Raw genomic sequence first — 22,102 nt, forward strand, 5'->3', positions numbered from 1 at the left:
ACATCAGTTCTCATGCAGCATGTGTAGTTCTGAGTTAAAATGAAACATCTACAATGAAATCTAAAAAGTTTTCACCCCTTTTTCTTCGGACATAATATACTTACTGTGCTTTTTCATGTTATTCACATACCAACGTGGTTGTGAAATGGGGGGTTTCCCGAGACATAGTTAAAACAAATTCATGTTTTTGTGAATTTGCCTATCTTTAAAAAATAAAAAAATAAATCACAAATGGTCTTGTTATGTCTAAAGAAATACTCATGGTGTCAGTGTGTACCAGCAAACGAGAAGACACGTTCATTCTCCACCCTTCTCTGACAACGAATTTAAAGCCTGATTCTGGTATTGTACCGCAGCTGACTACAAACGCTTCATGTGTGACTGCACCGACTATTTTTGTTGATAAGAAGAAATATCGAATACACTGGTGATATATTTTGACCTGCTTAGGAAGAGTTTTGAATGTGTGACTCTGTCTCGTAGTAACAATGGGATTCAGGAGGTTTGCGCTGCATTACGGCCTTGCTTGTATTTTTCTTGTCGTCCACCCCGTCTATGGAGACGTCAGCTACTCTATTCCCGAGGAGATAAAACGTGGATCTGTAATTGGAAATATCGCTAAAGATCTGGGACTCGATTTGGGCAGACTGTCCGCTCGCAAGGCCCGTATCGATACGGAGGATAACAACGTTAAGTACTGCGGAGTTAATCTCAATACCGGAGACTTGATTGTACAAGAAAGGATTGACAGAGAAGGGCTTTGTGGAAAAAAAGTATCGTGTGTTTTAAAACAAGAACTTGTTCTGGAAAATCCATTAGAACTGCACCGTATTAACATCCGCGTTCAAGATATCAATGACAATTCACCGCAGTTTAAAGAGGATTCACTTAGATTTGAAATACGGGAATCGGCCGTCAAGGGTTCACGTTTTCCCTTGGATGAGGCTCATGATGGAGACATCGGAGAAAATGCTGTTCAGGGCTACTCACTTCAGCAGAATGATCATTTCTCATTAAATGTAAAGACAAAGGGCGGTGGGCGAAAATATGGTGAATTAGTCTTAGACAAAGAATTAGACAGAGAAGATAAAAATGAGATGACGCTCTTGCTTACCGCATTTGATGGTGGCTCTCCTCAGAGATCAGGCACTGTAGTCATACACGTCACTGTACTGGATGCTAATGATAATGTACCAGTGTTTAGCCAGACCGTCTTTAAAGCCAGTCTGCCTGAAAACTCTCCTCTCGATACTGTTGTGATCACAGTGACTGCTACTGATGCAGACGAAGGAGTGAATGGTGAAGTTACTTATGGATTTGACCATGTTTCAGATGAAAACCAAATCTTCTCTCTAAACCCTAAAACAGGAGAGGTCAAAGTGGCTGGATCTATTGATTATGAAAAAGAATCATCATACGAAATGCAGATCAGCGCAAAAGATGGTCTGGGATTGGCGTCATATGCAACATTAATTATTGAAATTACTGATATGAATGACAACGCGCCAGTTATACATCTGAAATCACTGACCAACCCCATACCAGAGAATGTGTCACCTGGTACAGAGGTGGGCATCATTAATGTGCAGGACAGGGACTCTGAGAATAACCGACAGGTCCGCTGCTCCATTCAACAAAACGTCCCTCTTAAGTTGGTTCCTTCTATTAAAAACTACTATTCTCTGGTGACTACAGGACAACTGGACCGTGAACTAGTGTCTGATTACAACATTACAATCACTGCCACTGACGAGGGCTCTCCACCTCTGTCCTCCTCTAAAACTGTTCAGTTATCTGTAGCAGACATCAACGACAACCCACCTGTATTTGAGGAAAAGTCCTACAGCGCATATGTGACTGAAAATAACAAACCTGGCTCCACTTTATGTTCCGTTACTGCTCGAGACCCTGACTGGAGACAAAACGGTACAGTGATTTATTCTCTGTTACCCAGTGAGGTTAACGGAGCCCCGGTGTCCTCCTATGTATCTGTTAACGGAGACACGGGGGTGATCCACGCTGTGAGGTCGTTTGATTATGAACAGTTCAGGAGTTTTAAAGTGCACGTGATGGCCAGAGACAACGGTTCTCCTCCGCTCAGCAGCAACGTGACCGTCAGTGTGTTCATATCTGATGTGAATGACAACTCTCCTCAGATACTGTACCCCGCCCCGGAGGGCAACTCCTTCATGACCGAGCTGGTCCCCAAAGCTGCACACGGAGGTTCTCTGGTGTCCAAAGTGATAGCGGTGGACGCGGACTCCGGACAGAACGCCTGGCTGTCGTATCATATAGTCAAATCCACTGATCCGGGACTTTTCAGTATTGGTCTCCACAGCGGAGAGATCAGGACACAGCGGGACATTTCTGAATCTGACAGCATGAAACAGAACCTTATTGTGTCAGTGAAAGATAACGGACAGCCCTCTCTCTCTGCCACCTGTTCCATGTATCTACTTATTTCTGATAACTTGGCTGAGGTCCCAGAACTGAAGGATATTTCTTATGATGAGAAGAATTCCAAACTTACCTCTTATCTGATCATCGCGCTGGTGTCCGTTTCTACGTTTTTCCTGACCTTCATTATCATCATCCTGGGTGTGAGGTTTTGTCGCAGGAGAAAGCCCAGACTGTTGTTTGATGGAGCAGTTGCCATCCCCAGCGCTTATCTTCCTCCTAATTACGCAGACGTTGACGGCACAGGAACTTTACGCAGCACTTATAATTATGACGCCTACTTGACAACAGGGTCCAGAACCAGTGACTTTAAGTTCGTGACATCTTACAATGACAACACTCTGCCTGCTGACCAGACTCTGAGAAAAAGTCCATCAGACTTTGCTGAAGTGTTTGGAGATTGTGATCGCTCTCCTGAGGTACGCATACATTTAATGTCACTTAAATCGTGTTCTCTGTCCTGCAAAAACCCTTCTGGTGCTTTCTTTTGACTCTCTTTCTTTGTTAAGCATTCATAGTGGTTCCTAAATACTCTAGAACTCACCTTTTCTTGATATATTTTGTTTAGATCAATCCTCGCATTAAAAGTTACGCTTTAAATATGACAGCCTTTGCATTTGTTTACTTTTTCCTGAACAAGATTCATATAATGACACTTACCAACTTTTATAGCAACTCTTACAGAGGCTCATAACAATCCTCGCCCATCCCACCCACCCACCAAACACATGTGCATCCTGTATGCTTGCAATCTCGCACCGAGACGCACTCCAATACTGTCAATTCTTTGCTCCTTTTTAGAATTCTTTCAGACCAATTGTTGTCTTTGTGTCTCTAAGTTCATCAGTCTCTATCTGATCACATAGTTGCTCATTTGAATGTTGTAATGAGGCAACACTTTTCTAATACGATCTTTGTTACTCTGTCCTTGGTGCTGAACTCTGATTTTCTGATGCATTTTTAGAGATCATCTCACCATGTATTCTAGGCTGTTGTATTTGTTCTCCTTTAATGAAATTTGTTTCACGAGGTTTGTACAAATTCAGCCTTTGCCAAAATATTTAGAAATTTCATGATTTGATATTTTTATATGAATCTGTCATTTCTGTGATCTGGTTTCTGGTTTGGTGGAGCAGTGGCCATCCCCAGCCTTTAACTCCCTCCTTATTATGCAGATGTTGATGGCACAGGACTTCCTCAACATACGTTATTTACCCTCAACTGAGATGTACATTGAAAATATGGATGTAAATGGAGGTGTTAATTCATTCTTTCTTTCTTTCTTTCTTTCTTTCTTTCTTTCTTTCTTTCTTTCTTTCTTTCTTTCTTTCTTTCTTTCTTTCTTTCTTTCTTTCTTTCTTCTCACTAGTAAGGACCATGAGCACTTTCCCATAAAACTATGTTTAAAAGTCCTCAATTAAGTTCTCATTTGGATATGACAGCCTGTCAATTAATTACACAAAGGGAGGTATTCATATCAAGGAAGCTATAAGTACAACAAAGACAAGATATTATTATTGTTTGATTTTTCATGATGCTGTCCAAATCTGATGGGGTCAGAGTCTGGTACTTAGAGAACATATTCAGGAGGAGTGTGATTGTCAGTGTTTGGGGTAGCTGTTGAATGTTTAATAAAAGCAGTTCTTGTTAGATCCACTTAGTGTTCAACACACGCCTTACTAGATGTCCAGACAGGTGACAAATTAAAGGAAAAACCAGTCCAGGTCTGAATGCTTTGCCCCTAGATCTGGCGGCTCTGCTGTGCTGTGGGGGGCATTTTGCTGGCATGGTTTGGGTCCACTTGTCCCCTTAGAGGGAAGGGTCACTGCAAAAGTTGTTCTGAGTGATCACCTTTATCCTATGATGTAACATTCCTATACTGATGTGAATGGTTTCTTCCAGGATGACAATGCTCCAATCCATAGGGCACTAGGGGTCACTGAATGGTTTAATGAGTATGAAAATTATGTGAATCATATGCTATGGCCTTCGTAGTCACCAGATCTCAACCGAATTGAACAGCTATGGGAGATTTTGGATCAATTTGTTAGACAGCGCTCTCCACCATCATCATCAAAACACCAAATAAGGGAATATCTTTTGGGATGAATCCCTCCAGTAGAGCTTCAGAGACTTATAGAATCATTGCCAAGGCACATTGAAACTGTTCTGGCTGTATGTGGTGGCCTAACACCTTATTAAGACACTTTGTTGGTTTTTCTTTTAATTTGTCACTTGACTTGTAAGTCATTGAAGTCAAAGGTTTTGATTAAATAGGCTACACGCCATTATGCTTAGATTGCTTCAACATAGTCTGAATAAGATGCTGCATATTCAAGCAACAAGTGTCCAAATACAGGGTTTTTAACCATTGAGTGGCAGTTTGCTTTGTAGGTAGTACCATCTGAGTGTTTCTAAATATTCCTGAGTTGTTGTTATTGTGGTTTATTGCTTTTTTAGACAGCACATGTAAGCTCACAAGAATTTGACTTTCAAGTTTCTAAGTTTGGCTTTGCATGCTATTTCAAACTTCTATGTATTTTCTATCTATCTATCTATCTATCCATCTATCCATCTATCCATCTATCCATCTATCCATCTATCCATCTATCCATGTAATAATATTTTATTAAACTCTGATTTCATAGTGTTCTTGTCCAGGACACTCACTTTGTACAGGTTTGATAGTGTCTTTATGCTTTTCTAAGGATATGATTTGTTTGTGGATTCATCAGTCTCTCTCTCTCTCTCCCTCTTTCTTTTTTTTAATTTTTAGATTACATTATAACAACGTATTGTATCCATGTGGTTATCCTTTGCTGTGGTCTGTCAGAGATTTGATCTGTACGAGACGTGATAATACTTTTTGAGGAGACGTGGCGTTTTAACTGCATTCCAAAATATTTGCTAATATATTCCGTTGTAAAGGTGTTTTAATGCCTTAAATAACTTAGTTACAGTAGCTATATTTTCCCCTCATACCAATAGCCTGTAGTATATTTAGAAGGTGGATAAAATTGTAAACTTTTAAAATAAAAACTATTATACAGTATTGTTATTTCTTAACTCCACTCATGGTGTCGCTATTTGCTAGTCTATGTGAAATATCTCCACTCCACTCTCTGGTGTGCAGACCAATAAAGGGATAATTTTTCAGTTGCTCTTGATCCTACAATGCAGTCAGAATAACTGTGGACTGCTTGCGATTTCCTTGTTGTACTGTAGAATTTTCATCGAATTTGTGATCTACAGGAGGACCGTTTTGTGTAACAAACACAGTCCCGTGATGGGGATCAAAATGAGCTTTGTCGTTTTCTTCTTTTTTTTGCATTCCGTGCATGGGGACGTGAGCTATTACTTTCAGGAGGAAATGAAGCGCGGATCTCTTATCGGGAACATAGCAAAGGATCTTAACCTGGACTCGAGTAAACTGATTTCTAGAAACGCCCGTGTTGATGCCGCAGGGAATCGTAAACGTTATTGTGACATCAATCGCAGTACTGGAGATTTAATTGTTGACGACAGGATTGACCGGGAGGAGCTTTGTGGAGAAAAGCTGTCATGTGTAATGAAACGCGATCTTGTACTGGAGAATCCTCTGGAGCTTCATTCATTCAGTCTACACATTCAGGATATTAATGATAACTCGCCACAATTTAACGAAGAATTGATAAATCTAGAAATCCGAGAGTCGACAGTCAGAGGAGCTCGTTTTGTGATAGAAGAGGCGCACGATGCGGATGTAGGACAAAATTCAGTCCAGCAGTACAGCCTTAAAAAGAATGATAATTTTGTGTTGATGGTTGATGGAAACATGATAGAGCTTGTTCTGGATAAAGAGCTTGATCGTGAAAAACAACAGGAAATTAATTTGCTCCTTACAGCTTTAGACGGTGGCTCTCCTCAGAGATCAGGTACAGTAGCCATACACGTCACTGTGCTGGATGCTAATGATAACGCCCCAGTGTTTAGCCAGGCCGTTTATGAAGCCAGTTTGCCTGAAAACTCTCCTTTAGACACTGTAGTGGTCACAGTGAGCGCAAGTGATGCAGACGAGGGGGTGAATGGAGATGTGAGTTATGACTTTGGACATGTTTCAGAGGATGTGAAGAAGATATTTAGTATTGACCGTAAAGTGGGTGAGATAAGAGTAATCGGTACAATTGACTATGAAACTACCACATCGTTTGAAATTCGCGTTAAAGCAAAAGATGGGTTAGGGCTATCATCATACGCCAAGGTAATCATCTCTATCACTGATGTGAATGACAACATACCTGTAATCTATGTGAAATCTCTGGCTAATCCGGTACCGGAGAACGTGTCACCTGGTACAGAGGTGGGCATCATTAACGTGCAGGATGCAGATTCTGATAATAACCAACTAGTTCGCTGCTCCATTCAGCAAAATGTCCCTTTTAAGTTGGTTCCTTCTATTAAAAACTACTATTCTCTGGTGACCACAGGACAACTGGACCGTGAACTAGTGTCTGATTACAACATTACAATCACTGCCACTGATGAGGGCTCTCCACCTCTGTCCTCCTCTAAAACTGTTCAGTTATCTGTAGCAGACATCAACGACAACCCACCTGTGTTTGAGGAACTGACCTACAGCGCATATGTGACTGAAAATAACAAACCCGGCTCCACTTTATGTTCCGTTACTGCTCGAGACCCTGACTGGAGACAGAACGGTACAGTGATTTATTCTCTGTTACCTGGTGAGGTGAACGGAGCCCCGGTGTCCTCCTATCTATCTGTTAACGGAGACACGGGGGTGATCCACGCTGTGAGGTCGTTTGATTATGAACAGTTCAGGAGTTTTAAAGTGCACGTGATGGCCAGAGACAACGGTTCTCCTCCGCTCAGCAGCAACGTGACCGTCAGTGTGTTCATATCTGATGTGAATGACAACTCTCCTCAGATACTGTACCCCGCCCCGGAGGGCAACACCTTCATGACCGAGCTGGTCCCCAAAGCTGCACACGGAGGCTCTCTGGTGTCCAAAGTGATAGCGGTGGACGCGGACTCCGGACAGAACGCCTGGCTGTCCTATCATATAGTCAAATCCACTGATCCGGGACTTTTCAGTATTGGTCTCCACAGCGGAGAGATCAGGACACAGCGGGACATTTCTGAATCTGACAGCATGAAACAGAACCTTATTGTGTCAGTGAAAGATAACGGACAGCCCTCTCTCTCTGCCACCTGTTCCATGTATTTACTTATTTCTGATAACTTGGCTGAGGTCCCAGAACTGAAGGATATTTCTTATGATGAGAAGAATTCTAAACTGACCTCTTATCTGATCATCGCACTGGTGTCTGTGTCCACCTTTTTTCTTACTTTTATCATCATCATCCTGGGTGTGAGGTTTTGTCGCAGGAGAAAGCCCAGACTGTTGTTTGATGGAGCAGTTGCCATCCCCAGCGCTTATCTCCCTCCTAATTACGCAGATGTTGACGGCACAGGAACTTTACGCAGCACTTATAATTATGACGCCTACTTGACAACAGGATCTAGAACCAGTGACTTTAAGTTCGTGACATCTTACAATGACAACACTCTGCCTGCTGACCAGACTCTGAGGAAAAGTCCATCAGACTTTGATGAGGTGTTTGGGGAATCAGATGGGTCCTTGCAGGTATGAATAGCCTGTGGCATACTATTATATTTATAAAAATCTTTTTCATCAAAACCTTTGACCATGTATTTTAGTGATATCTCATATCCCACCAACTTCTCCTAAATGTAGGTCTTGTCTTTGCATAATATTGTGCACAACTGCTCTCTTTTATGTCTAAATAGGTTTTGCATTGTCCATAGCAATTGGTTGAGGATTCTTTTTCATGTGTAAAAAAACTAATCATTGACTAATGAACTAACTTTAGATACAAGTATTTTTTGTTTCTTTATTCTAAAGTTTAAAAAGAGTTACAGCAAACTTGTTCAAGGCAAGGCACATTTCTTTGTGTTGTAACTTTCAGCAATAAGACAATCCAAAGTGTTTTACATGAAATACACTAAGATGAAATGTAAAAGAAACACAATAAATTATAAACAAACATATTTAAATAGAATATAAAAGAGTTAAGTTGAAAATAAAAATGAGCTCAACTAGAATAAGATACAATAGGAGAATAAAAATTACAGTATAGTGCAAGATATGAATAAAAAAAACCCCTAAAATTTCATTATCAAAAGGCACTGGTAAACAGAAAAGTTCTAAGCCTTGATTTAAAACAAATGAAAGTTTGAGCAGACCTCAAGTTTTCTTGGAGTTTTTTCCAGATATGTGTTGCATAAAAATGGGATGCTGCTCCTCCATGTTTAGTTTTTACTCTATGGAGAGAAAGCCAACCTGTCATAGTATTGAATCTCTGTCAGAGTCACTAACTGGCTTGCTCTGTATGGTCACTGTGTGTACTTTATTCAGACCATGAGAATTATTTTTTTAGAGCAAACTGTCAGGATGTGTCATGTGGCTTTTTAGTGCTTCAGAAAATATGGCATGTTACATATGAATTCACTCCAGGCATTAACAGGGTATTCAGGAAAATTATTGAGTTCTGGATATGAAGTTGAGACTCATCATTGATGATGGATCTTGTTGTTGATGTTGTTTGGCCTGCATAATGTATGACACAGTGATATTTCTTTTTTAAGATGTCTTTTCTTGTATTGTTGTTAGTGTGTAGTTTTCATTTCTTATTATATTAACAATAGTACAGATTCTGTGGCAGCTTATATCTAAACAAATCAAACAACCGCCTGCAGTACCCTAAAAGTCTCTATGAAACAAATGGTTTCATAGCAATTCAAAATTAATATATAAATCACTAATCAGCAACTTACAATGAGCAATGTAACTGAGTTGTAGTAACCAGTTTTAATAGAATGACTGTCAGTACTAAATGACATCTCGTACACAATCATATGATTGTTGCAGTGGAAATAATGTGTGGACATTTTCTATTATATGACATTTACAATATTTGACTTTGTTGCTTAAAATTTGTGGCAGGCACTGGTCTTACACTTTAGTCCAGTGTTATTGTGGTATCTAGCAGACTGGCTGCTATGTGGTCTCATGAATTGGCTGACTGAAAACCTTATTGTGTAATGGGGATATGTATGGGTGGAAGGCAACACCTGAAGTATGCAAGTCTTTACATTTGAAGACATGGATTACATTACGAACATGGATGTTAAACCAGCCTCTCCTCTCTTTTGTTTGAGCCTTGTTGTGTTTGATTACTGTCTGATCTGATCAATCCTTAAGACAGAAGTAAATGTAAAGAAAAAGGTTTTTTTGTTGTAAATTTAATTTGTCAGTGACTGTTCCATTGAGATGTCTTTGGTGCTTGTGCTAACTTAGTGATCCTTCGGGGAAGCCTCTGTATTTACTATGAATGTATGTCAATTACATTATGACAGTCTATAAGCTGTGTTCTTGTGATGATACTAATTGTTAGATGGTATCCCGTATCTTGATTCTGGCGTTTTTTGAAAAGTGATATCATTTTTTTTCATCTATATGAAGAAAGAAATTGCTGCAAGGTGCAGGCTTGTCTCTTTTTTCTTTTCACTATATGTGGAGTAGTAAGATTAAATAACTGTAATCACTATAAATGACCATAAAGTTAGTAGATTGGCAGTTTCTCACAAGTTTGTAGTGGTATACTGGTGGTAGAGTACTGTAAAGAGTAGTATGTCCCCTTGGTATGTTTTCAAACTTTTTATTTTTGCATTGAGTTTCGTCATCATTGTCTGTAGTTCTTTGTAATAAATTGAGAATAGAAGTTGTGTCTTAGTCAGAATTTCTGTTTATAAACTTGATGCATGTCTGATGTTCTTTCTGAAATCTGCAAAATGAAGCATTGGTCATCACAAGTTGAAGCTAGGATGTCAGGCCAAGTAGGGGCAAAGACATCTCTCCTTTCTATTTGGTAGTTACAAACCTGATGATGTCAGCATTTCTAGAGCTGACAGACATGAGTTTAATTCACATACATTTAACTTTTGATGCAGTCAAACAAACTGTATTACAATAAATTACATTGTTGTAGCTTGAGATAGAACTGCAACTAATCAAAATAATCAAACCGAAAATCATTCCCTGGAGACAGTATGCTAAATATGTACCAACCTGTGTTATGGTGACAATGATTCAGGTGACATGCAATTTTAATATAAATTTCAAACATGCACATGGACAGTTTCAGATAGAATACAGCAATAGAAGCTGTCAGTCATGACTGTGCTGCTACAACACATTTAGACTGCAAGCATACTTCAAAGTAAGTACATATGCAGTAAAATCAGCATGTTTCTGTGTCAATAACAGCAATTAAGGCAAACAAATTCTGAGCAAAGTACACAAACCAGGGTCCCAAACCTTCTGTTGTACACATCATGGTTATGGTGCATACAGCCTCTCAGTTTGACATATACTTTACAAGACCACATACAGTGAAGATGGACTGGAACCTGGTCTACTCCTTGCTGAAGTGTGCCTCTGATAAGATGACAAAAACCAAAATAAATACACCCTCTTGGAGGATTATCAGATGACTACGAAATATTTTGATTGCAGCTGGATTGCAGTGACACATGAAGGAAATTACATTATTTTACATGTTGTATTATTTCAGTGCATGTTGTTTAAGCATGGTGTCTCTAACATAATATATAAAAAACATGCGACTTTTAAAAGTTTGTGTGGTCCTCACTTCGTTTCTCTACCTTGATATACAGCAGGTATAATGCACAAACTAAATGCACACCCAGTGATACATACAGTACGTAGTTGAAAATGTTGTACACAATTAAATTAAATTCATGTTTCATTTAGAGGAAGTCTACATAGTTTTGTAGGCTAAAACCAAGTTAATCAATGTTCCATTTTATTATTTTTATCAGTGTGAATATTGAACTTAACTCACGGTGTCGCTGTACACCAGCCTTAAAATGTTTTAATTCCTCTGTTCTTTGTGGACGGGCGTTTTTGTACGTCTATTGACTGGCCTAGATATAGGAGCAACCGCGCTGAAGCGCTGTTAGTTTCTAGGTTTATATGTCGTTGAACTGTGTTTGTTGCATCGATTTGTAAACGTCTTGGGAACTCATCCTTGATGATGGATTCAACATTTATCGCGTTTTGGACGCGCAGCTTGTATTTCCTCCTTCTTTGGATGCATGGTGCATATGGAGACATAAGCTATTCTTTTCCAGAGGAGATGAAACGTGGATCAGTTGTTGGGAATATAGCCAAGGATCTCGGGCTGGAGATGGGCGCGATATCCAGCAGGAGAGCCCGCATTGACACGGATGGGACTGATAAACGTTATTGTGACATAAACCTGAGAAACGGAGAATTGATTGTGGCTGACAGGATTGACCGAGAGGGGCTTTGTGGAGAAAAGGCATCGTGCATCCTAAAACATGAGCTCGTGCTGGAGAATCCTCTCGAGCTCCATCGAATCAGTCTGCACATTCAAGATATTAATGATAATTCGCCACAATTTAATGATGACTCGATCAATCTAGAGATCCAAGAGTCGACAATCAGAGGAGCTCGTTTTGTGATAGAAGAGGCGCACGATGCGGATGTAGGACAAAATTCAGTCCAGCAGTACAGCCTTAAAAAGAATGATAATTTTGTGTTGATGGTTGATGGAAACATGATAGAGCTTGTTCTGGATAAAGAGCTTGATCGTGAAAAACAACAGGAAATGAATTTGCTCCTTACAGCTTTAGACGGTGGCTCCCCTCAGAGATCAGGTACAGTAGTCATACACGTCACTGTGCTGGATGCTAATGATAACGCCCCAGTGTTTAGCCAGGCCGTTTATGAAGCCAGTCTGCCTGAAAACTCTCCTTTGGACACTGTAGTGGTCACAGTGAGCGCAAGTGATGCAGACGAGGGGGTGAATGGAGATGTGAGTTATGACTTTGGACATGTTTCAGAGGATGTGAAGAAGATATTTAGTATTGACCGTAAAGTGGGTGAGATAAGAGTAATCGGTACCATTGACTATGAAACTACCACATCGTTTGAAATTCGCGTTAAAGCAAAAGATGGGTTAGGGCTATCATCATACGCCAAGGTAGTCATTTCTATCACTGATGTGAATGACAACGCCCCTGTGGTCAATTTGAAATCACTGACGAATCCCATACCAGAGGACACCTCTCCTGGTACAGAGGTGGGCATCATTAATGTGCAGGACAGAGACTCTGAGCGCAACCGACAGGTCCGCTGCTCCATTCAGCAAAATGTCCCTTTTAAGTTGGTTCCTTCTATTAAAAACTACTATTCTCTGGTGACTACAGGACAACTGGACCGTGAACTAGTGTCTGATTACAACATTACAATCACTGCCACTGACGAGGGCTCTCCACCTCTGTCCTCCTCTAACACTGTTCAGTTATCTGTAGCAGACATCAACGACAACCCACCTGTATTTGAGGAACAGTCCTACAGCGCATATGTGACTGAAAATAACAAACCTGGCTCCACTTTATGTTCCGTTACTGCTCGAGACCCCGACTGGAGACAAAACGGTACAGTGATTTATTCTCTGTTACCTGGTGAGGTGAACGGAGCCCCGGTGTCCTCCTATGTATCTGTTAACGGAGACACCGGAGTGATCCACGCTGTGAGGTCGTTTGATTATGAACAGTTCAGGAGTTTTAAAGTGCACGTGATGGCCAGAGACAACGGTTCTCCTCCGCTCAGCAGCAACGTGACCGTCAGTGTGTTCATATCGGATGTGAATGACAACTCTCCTCAAATACTGTACCCCGCCCCGGAGGGCAACTCCTTCATGACCGAGCTGATCCCCAAAGCTGCACACGGAGGCTCTCTGGTGTCCAAAGTGATAGCGGTGGACGCAGACTCCGGACAGAACGCCTGGCTGTCCTATCATATAGTCAAATCCACTGATCCGGGACTTTTCAGTATTGGTCTCCACAGCGGAGAGATCAGGACACAGCGGGACATTTCTGAATCTGACAGCATGAAACAGAACCTCATTGTGTCAGTGAAAGATAATGGACAGCCCTCTCTCTCTGCCACCTGTTCCATGTATTTACTTATTTCTGATAACTTGGCTGAGGTCCCAGAACTGAAGGATATTTCTTATGATGAGAAGAATTCCAAACTTACCTCTTATCTGATCATCGCACTGGTGTCTGTGTCCACCTTTTTTCTTACTTTTATCATCATCATCCTGGGTGTGAGGTTTTGTCGCAGGAGAAAGCCCAGACTGTTGTTTGATGGAGCAGTTGCCATCCCCAGCGCTTATCTCCCTCCTAATTACGCAGATGTTGACGGCACAGGAACTTTACGCAGCACTTATAATTATGACGCCTACTTGACAACAGGGTCTAGAACCAGTGACTTTAAGTTCGTAACATCTTACAATGACAACACTCTGCCTGCTGACCAGACTCTGAGAAAAAGTCCATCAGACTTTGCTGAGGCCTTTGGAGAATTGGAAGATTTTTCAGAGGTATGACTACACATGGTATCAAAGTTATATACAGAACAAAACAAAAAACACCAAAACAGAAAAAAATAAAGAACCAGTCATTCAGACTTTGAATAAATTGCTCATAATAACAGGACAATGTCCAATTCTGAAGTACTGGTTTGCTCAGTATACATTTACTTTATTCGTAATAAAATAATAATAATAATAATGATGATGGTTATTGTGCATAATTGTCCTTTTGTGTCTTTCTCTCTCTTTGTGTGGCTGTCTAAATCAGTTGGAAAACTTTTCAAAACATCATGTCAGTCATCTGCCTCAAAGAATTTTAGTTTTTCTGGCTTTGTATGTGAAGGAGCAGCATGTGCTGCATTCAGACACAGAATTCTTTGAAAGCATACTGTCAGATGCAACATTAGGTTTATTAGTCATAGCCTTGTGTAGTTTTAGTTCTAGATCTAGTCGTTGTAGATTTAGTTACAAAAAACTTGATTGTTTTAGCCTTGTTACACATGAATACTTCCCTGACATTTTGAATTTGTCTCTGAGATTTCATGGTTGTTGTCCAACTCCAAGGAATTTTGTATATACATTTTAGTGATATGCATGTGGCTTCACCAAAAGTTATTTTTTCTTCTAAACCTACTGTAGTCTGCTGTCTGTCACTGAAAGGTTGTGCATGAGCTTGGCACCTTGCTGGGATTGGTAATTGTCCATAGATGTGTTGTTACTGATGTTTGGTCAGCATTAAGTAAGTTTACAGTTTGACATAGTGACGGTTATTTTTAAGGATATAGTTCTTGTACTTTCATCAAAAGCATTTTTTTTCACTACTGTACTATCATATACCTGTAGCGTACCAAAGACATGATCAATTGTTTCAGAGCAAAATGAACCTCCTAACATTGATCAGCTGGAGCATACAATGTGCACTGTGGTTTTATGACCTTTAACGCATTCCCTGTGTATGTATTAATGTTACATTCTATCATTCACTGTTGTTGCTAAAGTATATCTCCCACACAGGCAGAAAGGAAAACGTGTCTGTAGCCATTTATTATTACGCTTTACTAAAAATAACACAGTCTAATAGTTCTGCAGTAAATACTGTCTTTGTGAAGATTATAATGTTCAGTTTTTGTGGAAACTGTTTAAGAGCTGTTAATTCAGTTTCATGGTCATTTTGACAGGTTGTAGTTTGTGGTGCTGTTAAATTGTATTAATTTATTTTTAATCATAGGTGTTTCTAATATCAAGTCTACCCTCATTGCAAAAACATTCTGGCAGGTAGTGAGCTTACACTTAAGCTAATGTAAATTATGTCATTATAACATCAATGAGAATGCTATACAGTATATACCTCATGAGCTCAATGACCACATACTTTCATAGACATGCTACTGTTGTCTAAAGTGGATGGCATTATCTGTAACATGTACAGTAGGTGTTTACATTTGAATCCAGTCCACTACCCTTTGTTAACAGATATGTGTACTGGGGCTTTGTTTGAGCTTTTTTACGGTTGGTTGCTGCCTGGTCTAACCACTGTGATTTTAAAACACAGATAACATTTATGTAGAAATGTCAAAATAGAAAGAGTTTTTTATTTTAATTTTGTCAGTTTTGACTTGAGTTTATGTCATATGGAGATGCAGTGATTTTGTTAAACTCAGTGATATGCTCTGAATGAATCCCTTTATTGTGTCCATATATTATATGTATTTTATCCAGTCTTTTAGCTGTGTTTTTACTGTGAGGGTCCAGGCTTGGTCTTTTGCTGTGGACCAATAATGTTTTCTTCTCTGGTAGTGCCTTGATAAAAGATTAGTCACCTTGCTTTTCAGTGTTCACCAAAATACTGTTTGAGTTTCAAACAGGTAATCCAGAAAGGTAGTGCTGGTACAAAGAGGGTTATTTTGTTTCCAGGTAAGCTCAGTGATCTTTCTAGTGCAATCGTTTTCATGTCATCTGTTCTGCCAGATTTTTTTCTATGCATTGACAAGGTTTTTTATGTATTTGGCCTTAACTACATGTGTCTAGGCTATGCTGCCAGTCCAAGTTTTAGATCTAATACTGCTGCTGTTGTCTTGTTGATACTCATTGACAGACTGTATCCTGTATCTCTGTTCTATGATAGTGGGAGTTTTTTTTTCTTTTTCTCTTTTTAGAGCAGGGAATAGGCTGGTCCGATCCATATTTAACTGTGGCGTGGTAAGGTGTTGTAATCACCTTAAATCACGCTAGTATTTGTGAATCTGCAGTTGTTATACAGCTTTGTTGTAGTGTGCTTTGCACAGGTGGTCTTTAATGGTGGTGACATTTTCTCTTAAGAAACTAGATGCAGTATCAGTTGTATCATGTACAAAAGAAGATTCACATACTCTGTTCTTGTGTTAAAGACATTTATTTAATAAGTACATCAAATTTACATTTTTGGTCCCTGCAGACACACTACAGAGTCATACTTCCTCTTGAAGTCAAGACCAGTGTGCAGGAATCTTCTCTGTTGCTATATTGCTCTTTCTTGAGATGTTGAGGTTTGATGCTCTGCCATGATAAATATACAAGTGCAAATATTTTCTCTAATCTGTATGAAATATAAAAATGAATCAGAACAAGTGGGGGCCCAAGCTTAACATCTTCTCAACTTATGGGTCTCTTCTCAGATTTGCTTATATCAGCAGGACTAGATCTAACAAACATGCATTCAGTTCACAATGAAAGATTGAGTTAGTACAAACACAACCACTATAGAACTGAAAGAAGTGGTGACAGAAGGTCATCATTACAATAAAGGACAGACAACTACAGGTATATTTTAAGACTGAAACCAAAATAGATTACCTGCATGTTGATATATTGTGGTTAACATGAGGTAAGGTAACTGGCTGATCACTGTGTGAGGATTAAGGTCTTCAGTACAGAATTGAGACAGAATCCTCACAGCAACGAAACACCAGATAAAGTACACACCTGTCATAATTTTATGTAACCATAACATTACAACACAAACGCTGCACTTATCACCATGAGACATTATAATTAAATTATATTTTATTTTTCTAAAGGTGAGGTCATCAAGCAATATGCCCATCCAGCACAGCCAAGATCACACAAAAGGGAAACTTATCAGAGATGCACCTGTTGTATGACGGCGAGAGGACTATAATGTACCTCATGATAAAGGTGGTGCACTCCACCTACTGTACTACTAATCATGTCTGTACAATATTTTCCAATTTTTGATCAGTTATTGAAGCTGTTACACAGGCAGAAAACTGTTGCATTTTACTGGCCATACTAGTATTTAGTTTGGTATTGTTAAAATTGACTGTCCTCTACTTAAGTGTGGTGACTGCACTTTTTATTTTTTTTAGATAAGTATGGCTATAAAAATACATAAATATGTTGTATTCACTGCTTTCACTGCACCATTTCTATTTAGTCTTGAACACAGAGGCGGTCTGCCTCATAGTTTGATATCACCCTGCTTTTAAGATGGATTAATTTAAATTAATACATACAGTAATAATATTGATGTTGCTTGTATCCTGATTGATTATTTGATTTGAACCTTATGGGGAAATGTGGTTGCAAATGTTGCTTATACAACATGGTTGTAGTATTTGTTCCACATAGAAGATAGTAATAAGAAGGTTATAAACAATTTAAAGTGCAATTTCTTTCATCAATGTTTATATTCAACCTCACTCACGGTGGCGCTATACACCAACCTTAGGATATTTGAATGCCTCTTTCCTTTGGTGGGGACGTACATTCTTATGTTCTTGTGTTCAGATACGGACAAACACCCTGGAATCGTTGTTGCTAGTCGTGGTTTCGTGTTATGACATAACTTGTCTTTGTTCGCTTTATTCTACAACCTGTTAGGAACTACTCGTTGACGATAGATTCGAAAATGATTTTGTTTCAAACACGCAGCTTTTATTTCCTCCTTCTTTGGATGCATGGCGCATATGGAGACATAAGCTATTCTTTTCCAGAGGAGATGAAACGAGGATCAATTATTGGGAATATAGCCAAGGATCTCGGGCTGGAGACGGGCGCGATATCCAGCAGGAGAGCCCGCATTGACACGGATGGGACTGATAAACGTTACTGTGACATAAACCTGAGAAACGGAGAATTGATTGTGGCTGACAGGATTGACCGAGAGGGGCTTTGTGGAGAAAAGGCTTCGTGCATCCTAAAACACGAGCTCGTGCTGGAGAATCCTCTCGAGCTCCATCGGATCAGTCTGCACATTCAGGATATTAATGATAACTCGCCACAATTTAACGAAGAATTGATAAATCTAGAAATCCGAGAGTCGGCAGACAGAGGAGCTCGTTTTGTGATAGAAGAGGCGCACGATGCGGATGTAGGACAAAATTCAGTCCAGCAGTACAGCCTTAAAAAGAATGATAATTTTGTGTTGATGGTTGATGGAAACATGATAGAGCTTGTTCTTGATAAAGAGCTTGATCGTGAAAAACAACAGGAAATGAATTTGCTCCTTACAGCTTTAGACGGTGGCTCCCCTCAGAGATCAGGTACAGTAGTCATACACGTCACTGTGCTGGATGCTAATGATAACGCCCCAGTGTTTAGCCAGGCCGTTTATGAAGCCAGTCTGCCTGAAAACTCTCCTTTGGACACTGTAGTGGTCACAGTGAGCGCAAGTGATGCAGACGAGGGGGTGAATGGAGATGTGAGTTATGACTTTGGACATGTTTCAGAGGATGTGAAGAAGATATTTAGTATTGACCGTAAAGTGGGTGAGATAAGAGTAATCGGTACCATTGACTATGAAACTACCACATCGTTTGAAATTCGCGTTAAAGCAAAAGATGGGTTAGGGCTATCATCATACGCCAAGGTAGTCATTTCTATCACTGATGTGAATGACAACGCCCCTGTGGTCAATTTGAAATCACTGACGAATCCCATACCAGAGGACACCTCTCCTGGTACAGAGGTGGGCATCATTAATGTGCAGGACAGAGACTCTGAGCGCAACCGACAGGTCCGCTGCTCCATTCAGCAAAATGTCCCTTTTAAGTTGGTTCCTTCTATTAAAAACTACTATTCTCTGGTGACTACAGGACAACTGGACCGTGAACTAGTGTCTGATTACAACATTACAATCACTGCCACTGACGAGGGCTCTCCACCTCTGTCCTCCTCTAACACTGTTCAGTTATCTGTAGCAGACATCAACGACAACCCACCTGTATTTGAGGAACAGTCCTACAGCGCATATGTGACTGAAAATAACAAACCTGGCTCCACTTTATGTTCCGTTACTGCTCGAGACCCCGACTGGAGACAAAACGGTACAGTGATTTATTCTCTGTTACCTGGTGAGGTGAACGGAGCCTCGGTGTCCTCCTATGTATCTGTTAACGGAGACACGGGGGTGATCCACGCTGTGAGGTCCTTTGATTATGAACAGTTCAGGAGTTTTAAAGTGCACGTGATGGCCAGAGACAACGGTTCTCCTCCGCTCAGCAGCAACGTGACCGTCAGTGTGTTCATATCTGATGTGAATGACAACTCTCCTCAGATACTGTACCCCGCCCCGGAGGGCAACTCCTTCATGACCGAGCTGATCCCCAAAGCTGCACACGGAGGCTCTCTGGTGTCCAAAGTGATAGCGGTGGACGCGGACTCCGGACAGAACGCCTGGCTGTCCTATCATATAGTCAAATCCACTGATCCGGGACTTTTCAGTATTGGTCTCCACAGCGGAGAGATCAGGACACAGCGGGACATTTCTGAATCTGACAGCATGAAACAGAACCTTATTGTGTCAGTGAAAGATAACGGACAGCCCTCTCTCTCTGCCACCTGTTCCATGTATTTACTTATTTCTGATAACTTGGCTGAGGTCCCAGAACTGAAGGATATTTCTTATGATGAGAAGAATTCCAAACTGACCTCTTATCTGATCATCGCGCTCGTGTCTGTGTCCACCTTTTTTCTGACCTTCATTATCATCATCCTGGGTGTGAGATTTTGTCGCAGGAGAAAGCCCAGACTGTTGTTTGATGGAGCAGTTGCCATCCCCAGCACTTATCTCCCTCCCAATTACGCAGATGTTGACGGCACAGGAACTTTACGCAGCACCTATAATTATGACGCCTACTTGACAACAGGGTCTAGAACCAGTGACTTTAAGTTCGTGACATCTTACAATGACAACACTCTGCCTGCTGACCAGACTCTGAGGAAGAGTCCATCAGACTTTGCTGACGTGTTTGGGGACAGTAATAGTTCTCTTGAGGTAGGAACATGCGTCATATAATATGTCAAAGATGTGCAAAACGTCTTCAATATGTCATTCTGCAGTATTTGATTTTGAGTTTTCTATGCACGCACACGCACGCACACACACACACACACACACACACACACACACACACACACACACACACACACACACACACACACACACACACACACAGGCACACAAACAAAAGCTTTGCTCTCTTTGTTTGTTCATGTGAGTGCTAAATCTTGTCTCCATTGTTGTCATTGCTTGTTCCTCTGTCCTTGGTGCTGAACAGTTTTTTTTCTGATGCATTTTTTGACCCTTTTACTGCTGTAATCTATTCCTTTGTCATTTTATTTTTGTTTCACTTAGTGTTATGATTTGCTATAAAATAAGAGTTTCTAAAATATTTAGGTTGTTTTTGTTATAACGTTTTCACTTTAATGAGTTGCTGCTTTTATCTGGTAATGTAAGTCCATTTTCAGACCCTTGAGGTGTGACTTGTCTAGAACAGATGTCATGTTTAATTTCACATTTGCTGGACAACAAGATTAAATTATGTTTATTTTAAAAAATGTAAAAGGTCTGTATTGTTTAAATGATAATGGAGCCATATTAGACATCTAATTAAGTGAAACAATACTTCGCATTTATCGAGCAATAACCCTGTATTCTCCTCAGTAATTTAACAAGTCCATTGATAAAACTATTTAGTCAAAGACTTCAATTGAAAATTTCTGTTATTGCAGCAGTATGTTGCTGATTTCTTTGTAATATGTTTCTGAAATCATTCTGGGTTGTGGGGTCATCCTGCCATTAAGCCATCTTCAAGCTGCTGGGCTCACTTTATTTTATAGCTATGAATGGTGATGGGGCGAAATGCTATTTAAACTTACACTGGTGTGATCGTGTGAAATTCTAAAAATTAGAAAAACACAAAATGCTGTTTACCGTCGGAGCACCATCTTCTTCATAATTACAGTAGCCCACTTATTAATGCTGCACGTTCATTGGTCCTTATACTTTGGGTTTGTTAAATGGCACGCAACAGTTTAAGGTGTTTCAACATGCATTTTAGTGCTGTTGTTTGACATTGCAATTATCAGTGATCTATTTAATGTTCAACAGTTTGATGCATTATGAAGTTCTCAGATCAAACCTCCACATTTGTCACAAACCAGAAAAAAACAAATAAAGAAACTTTTCAGTTTCTCCAGCCATCTTGGGCTTTGTAACGTTGGACTTTCTTTCACACGCATGCAGGGGAGCAACAATCACTGACACATGATATTGCATGGATAATAAGTTACTCTTCACTCAGAGTTGTTATTATGTACATATATTAATGGGAGATTATATCTACAGACTAGCAAATACAGTTAGTATGACAATGAAGGGATATTATGTACAAGTTAACTTTAGTACATTTATTTGTCAGGGACTATGTACAAAAAAAAATTAACTGCATACAAAGAGAAAAGATTAATAGAACCAGATTTAGTTACTGATGCAATTAGGTCACAATCCCCCAAGTAACTGTACTTGTCTCAGTTGTTTTGTTGGGTGTAGAATGATCTGTAGCACCTACTGGAGTACAGAAGTTGAGATAAGTCATGTTTAGGATGTGAGGGGTCTGCAATTATTTTCCCTGCCTGTTTCTGCCAGTTTCCTGACTCCAGAGATATCTAAATCCTGGACTAGGAGGAGGTTGGCACCAATTATATTTTCTGCAGACTGAACTGTCCATTGTGACATCAGTTATGCATTATAAAAACTAGTGCATTTTCAAATATATAGGATTTTATAACATTTTTCAGGCTTTGCCTTTACTGTTTCCATCCCCTGTTGCTTGAAACATAAATGTAATTCATCC

The 22,102-nt window shown here is 40.0% G+C and overlaps 3 protein-coding genes across 12 annotated transcripts in view; all 3 read left to right on the forward strand.

The window, feature by feature from the left end:
• LOC122990858 (protocadherin gamma-C5-like) overlaps positions 1-22,102 on the forward strand; it is a 293,120-nt gene that overhangs the window by 71,010 nt on the left and 200,008 nt on the right. The window contains exon 1 of one of the 10 annotated variants that reach the window (XM_044364417.1): positions 269-2,876. The exons of 6 other annotated variants lie outside the window; for them this stretch is intronic. In XM_044364417.1, coding sequence (XP_044220352.1) covers positions 489-2,876 — 2,388 coding nt within the window. In that variant the 5' untranslated portion in view covers positions 269-488. Of the gene's footprint in view, positions 1-268; positions 2,877-11,515; positions 13,977-22,102 lie in introns of those variants that run through there. 3 more of the 10 variants (XM_044364425.1, XM_044364419.1, XM_044364426.1) reach the window with 3 other exon arrangements.
• On the forward strand, positions 5,664-8,110 carry LOC122990897 (protocadherin beta-16-like). Its single transcript, XM_044364466.1, has one exon. The coding sequence runs from the start codon at positions 5,744-5,746 to the stop codon at positions 8,108-8,110; it is 2,367 nt and encodes a 788-aa protein (XP_044220401.1). The 5' UTR covers positions 5,664-5,743.
• On the forward strand, positions 17,375-20,326 carry LOC122990896 (protocadherin beta-16-like). Its single transcript, XM_044364465.1, has one exon. It carries the CDS (start codon positions 17,875-17,877, stop codon positions 20,260-20,262), a length of 2,388 nt encoding a protein of 795 aa, XP_044220400.1. The 5' UTR covers positions 17,375-17,874; the 3' UTR covers positions 20,263-20,326.

This window comes from Thunnus albacares, chromosome 10 (assembly GCF_914725855.1).
Source record: "Thunnus albacares chromosome 10, fThuAlb1.1, whole genome shotgun sequence".
Taxonomy (NCBI): domain Eukaryota; kingdom Metazoa; phylum Chordata; class Actinopteri; order Scombriformes; family Scombridae; genus Thunnus; species Thunnus albacares.

Excerpts from the sequence above, each read along its gene's own strand:
- LOC122990897 (XM_044364466.1), top strand. The coding sequence starts at position 5,744 with ATGGGGATCAAAATGAGCTTTGTCGTTTTCTTCTTTTTTTTGCATTCC.
- LOC122990896 (XM_044364465.1), top strand. The coding sequence starts at position 17,875 with ATGATTTTGTTTCAAACACGCAGCTTTTATTTCCTCCTTCTTTGGATG.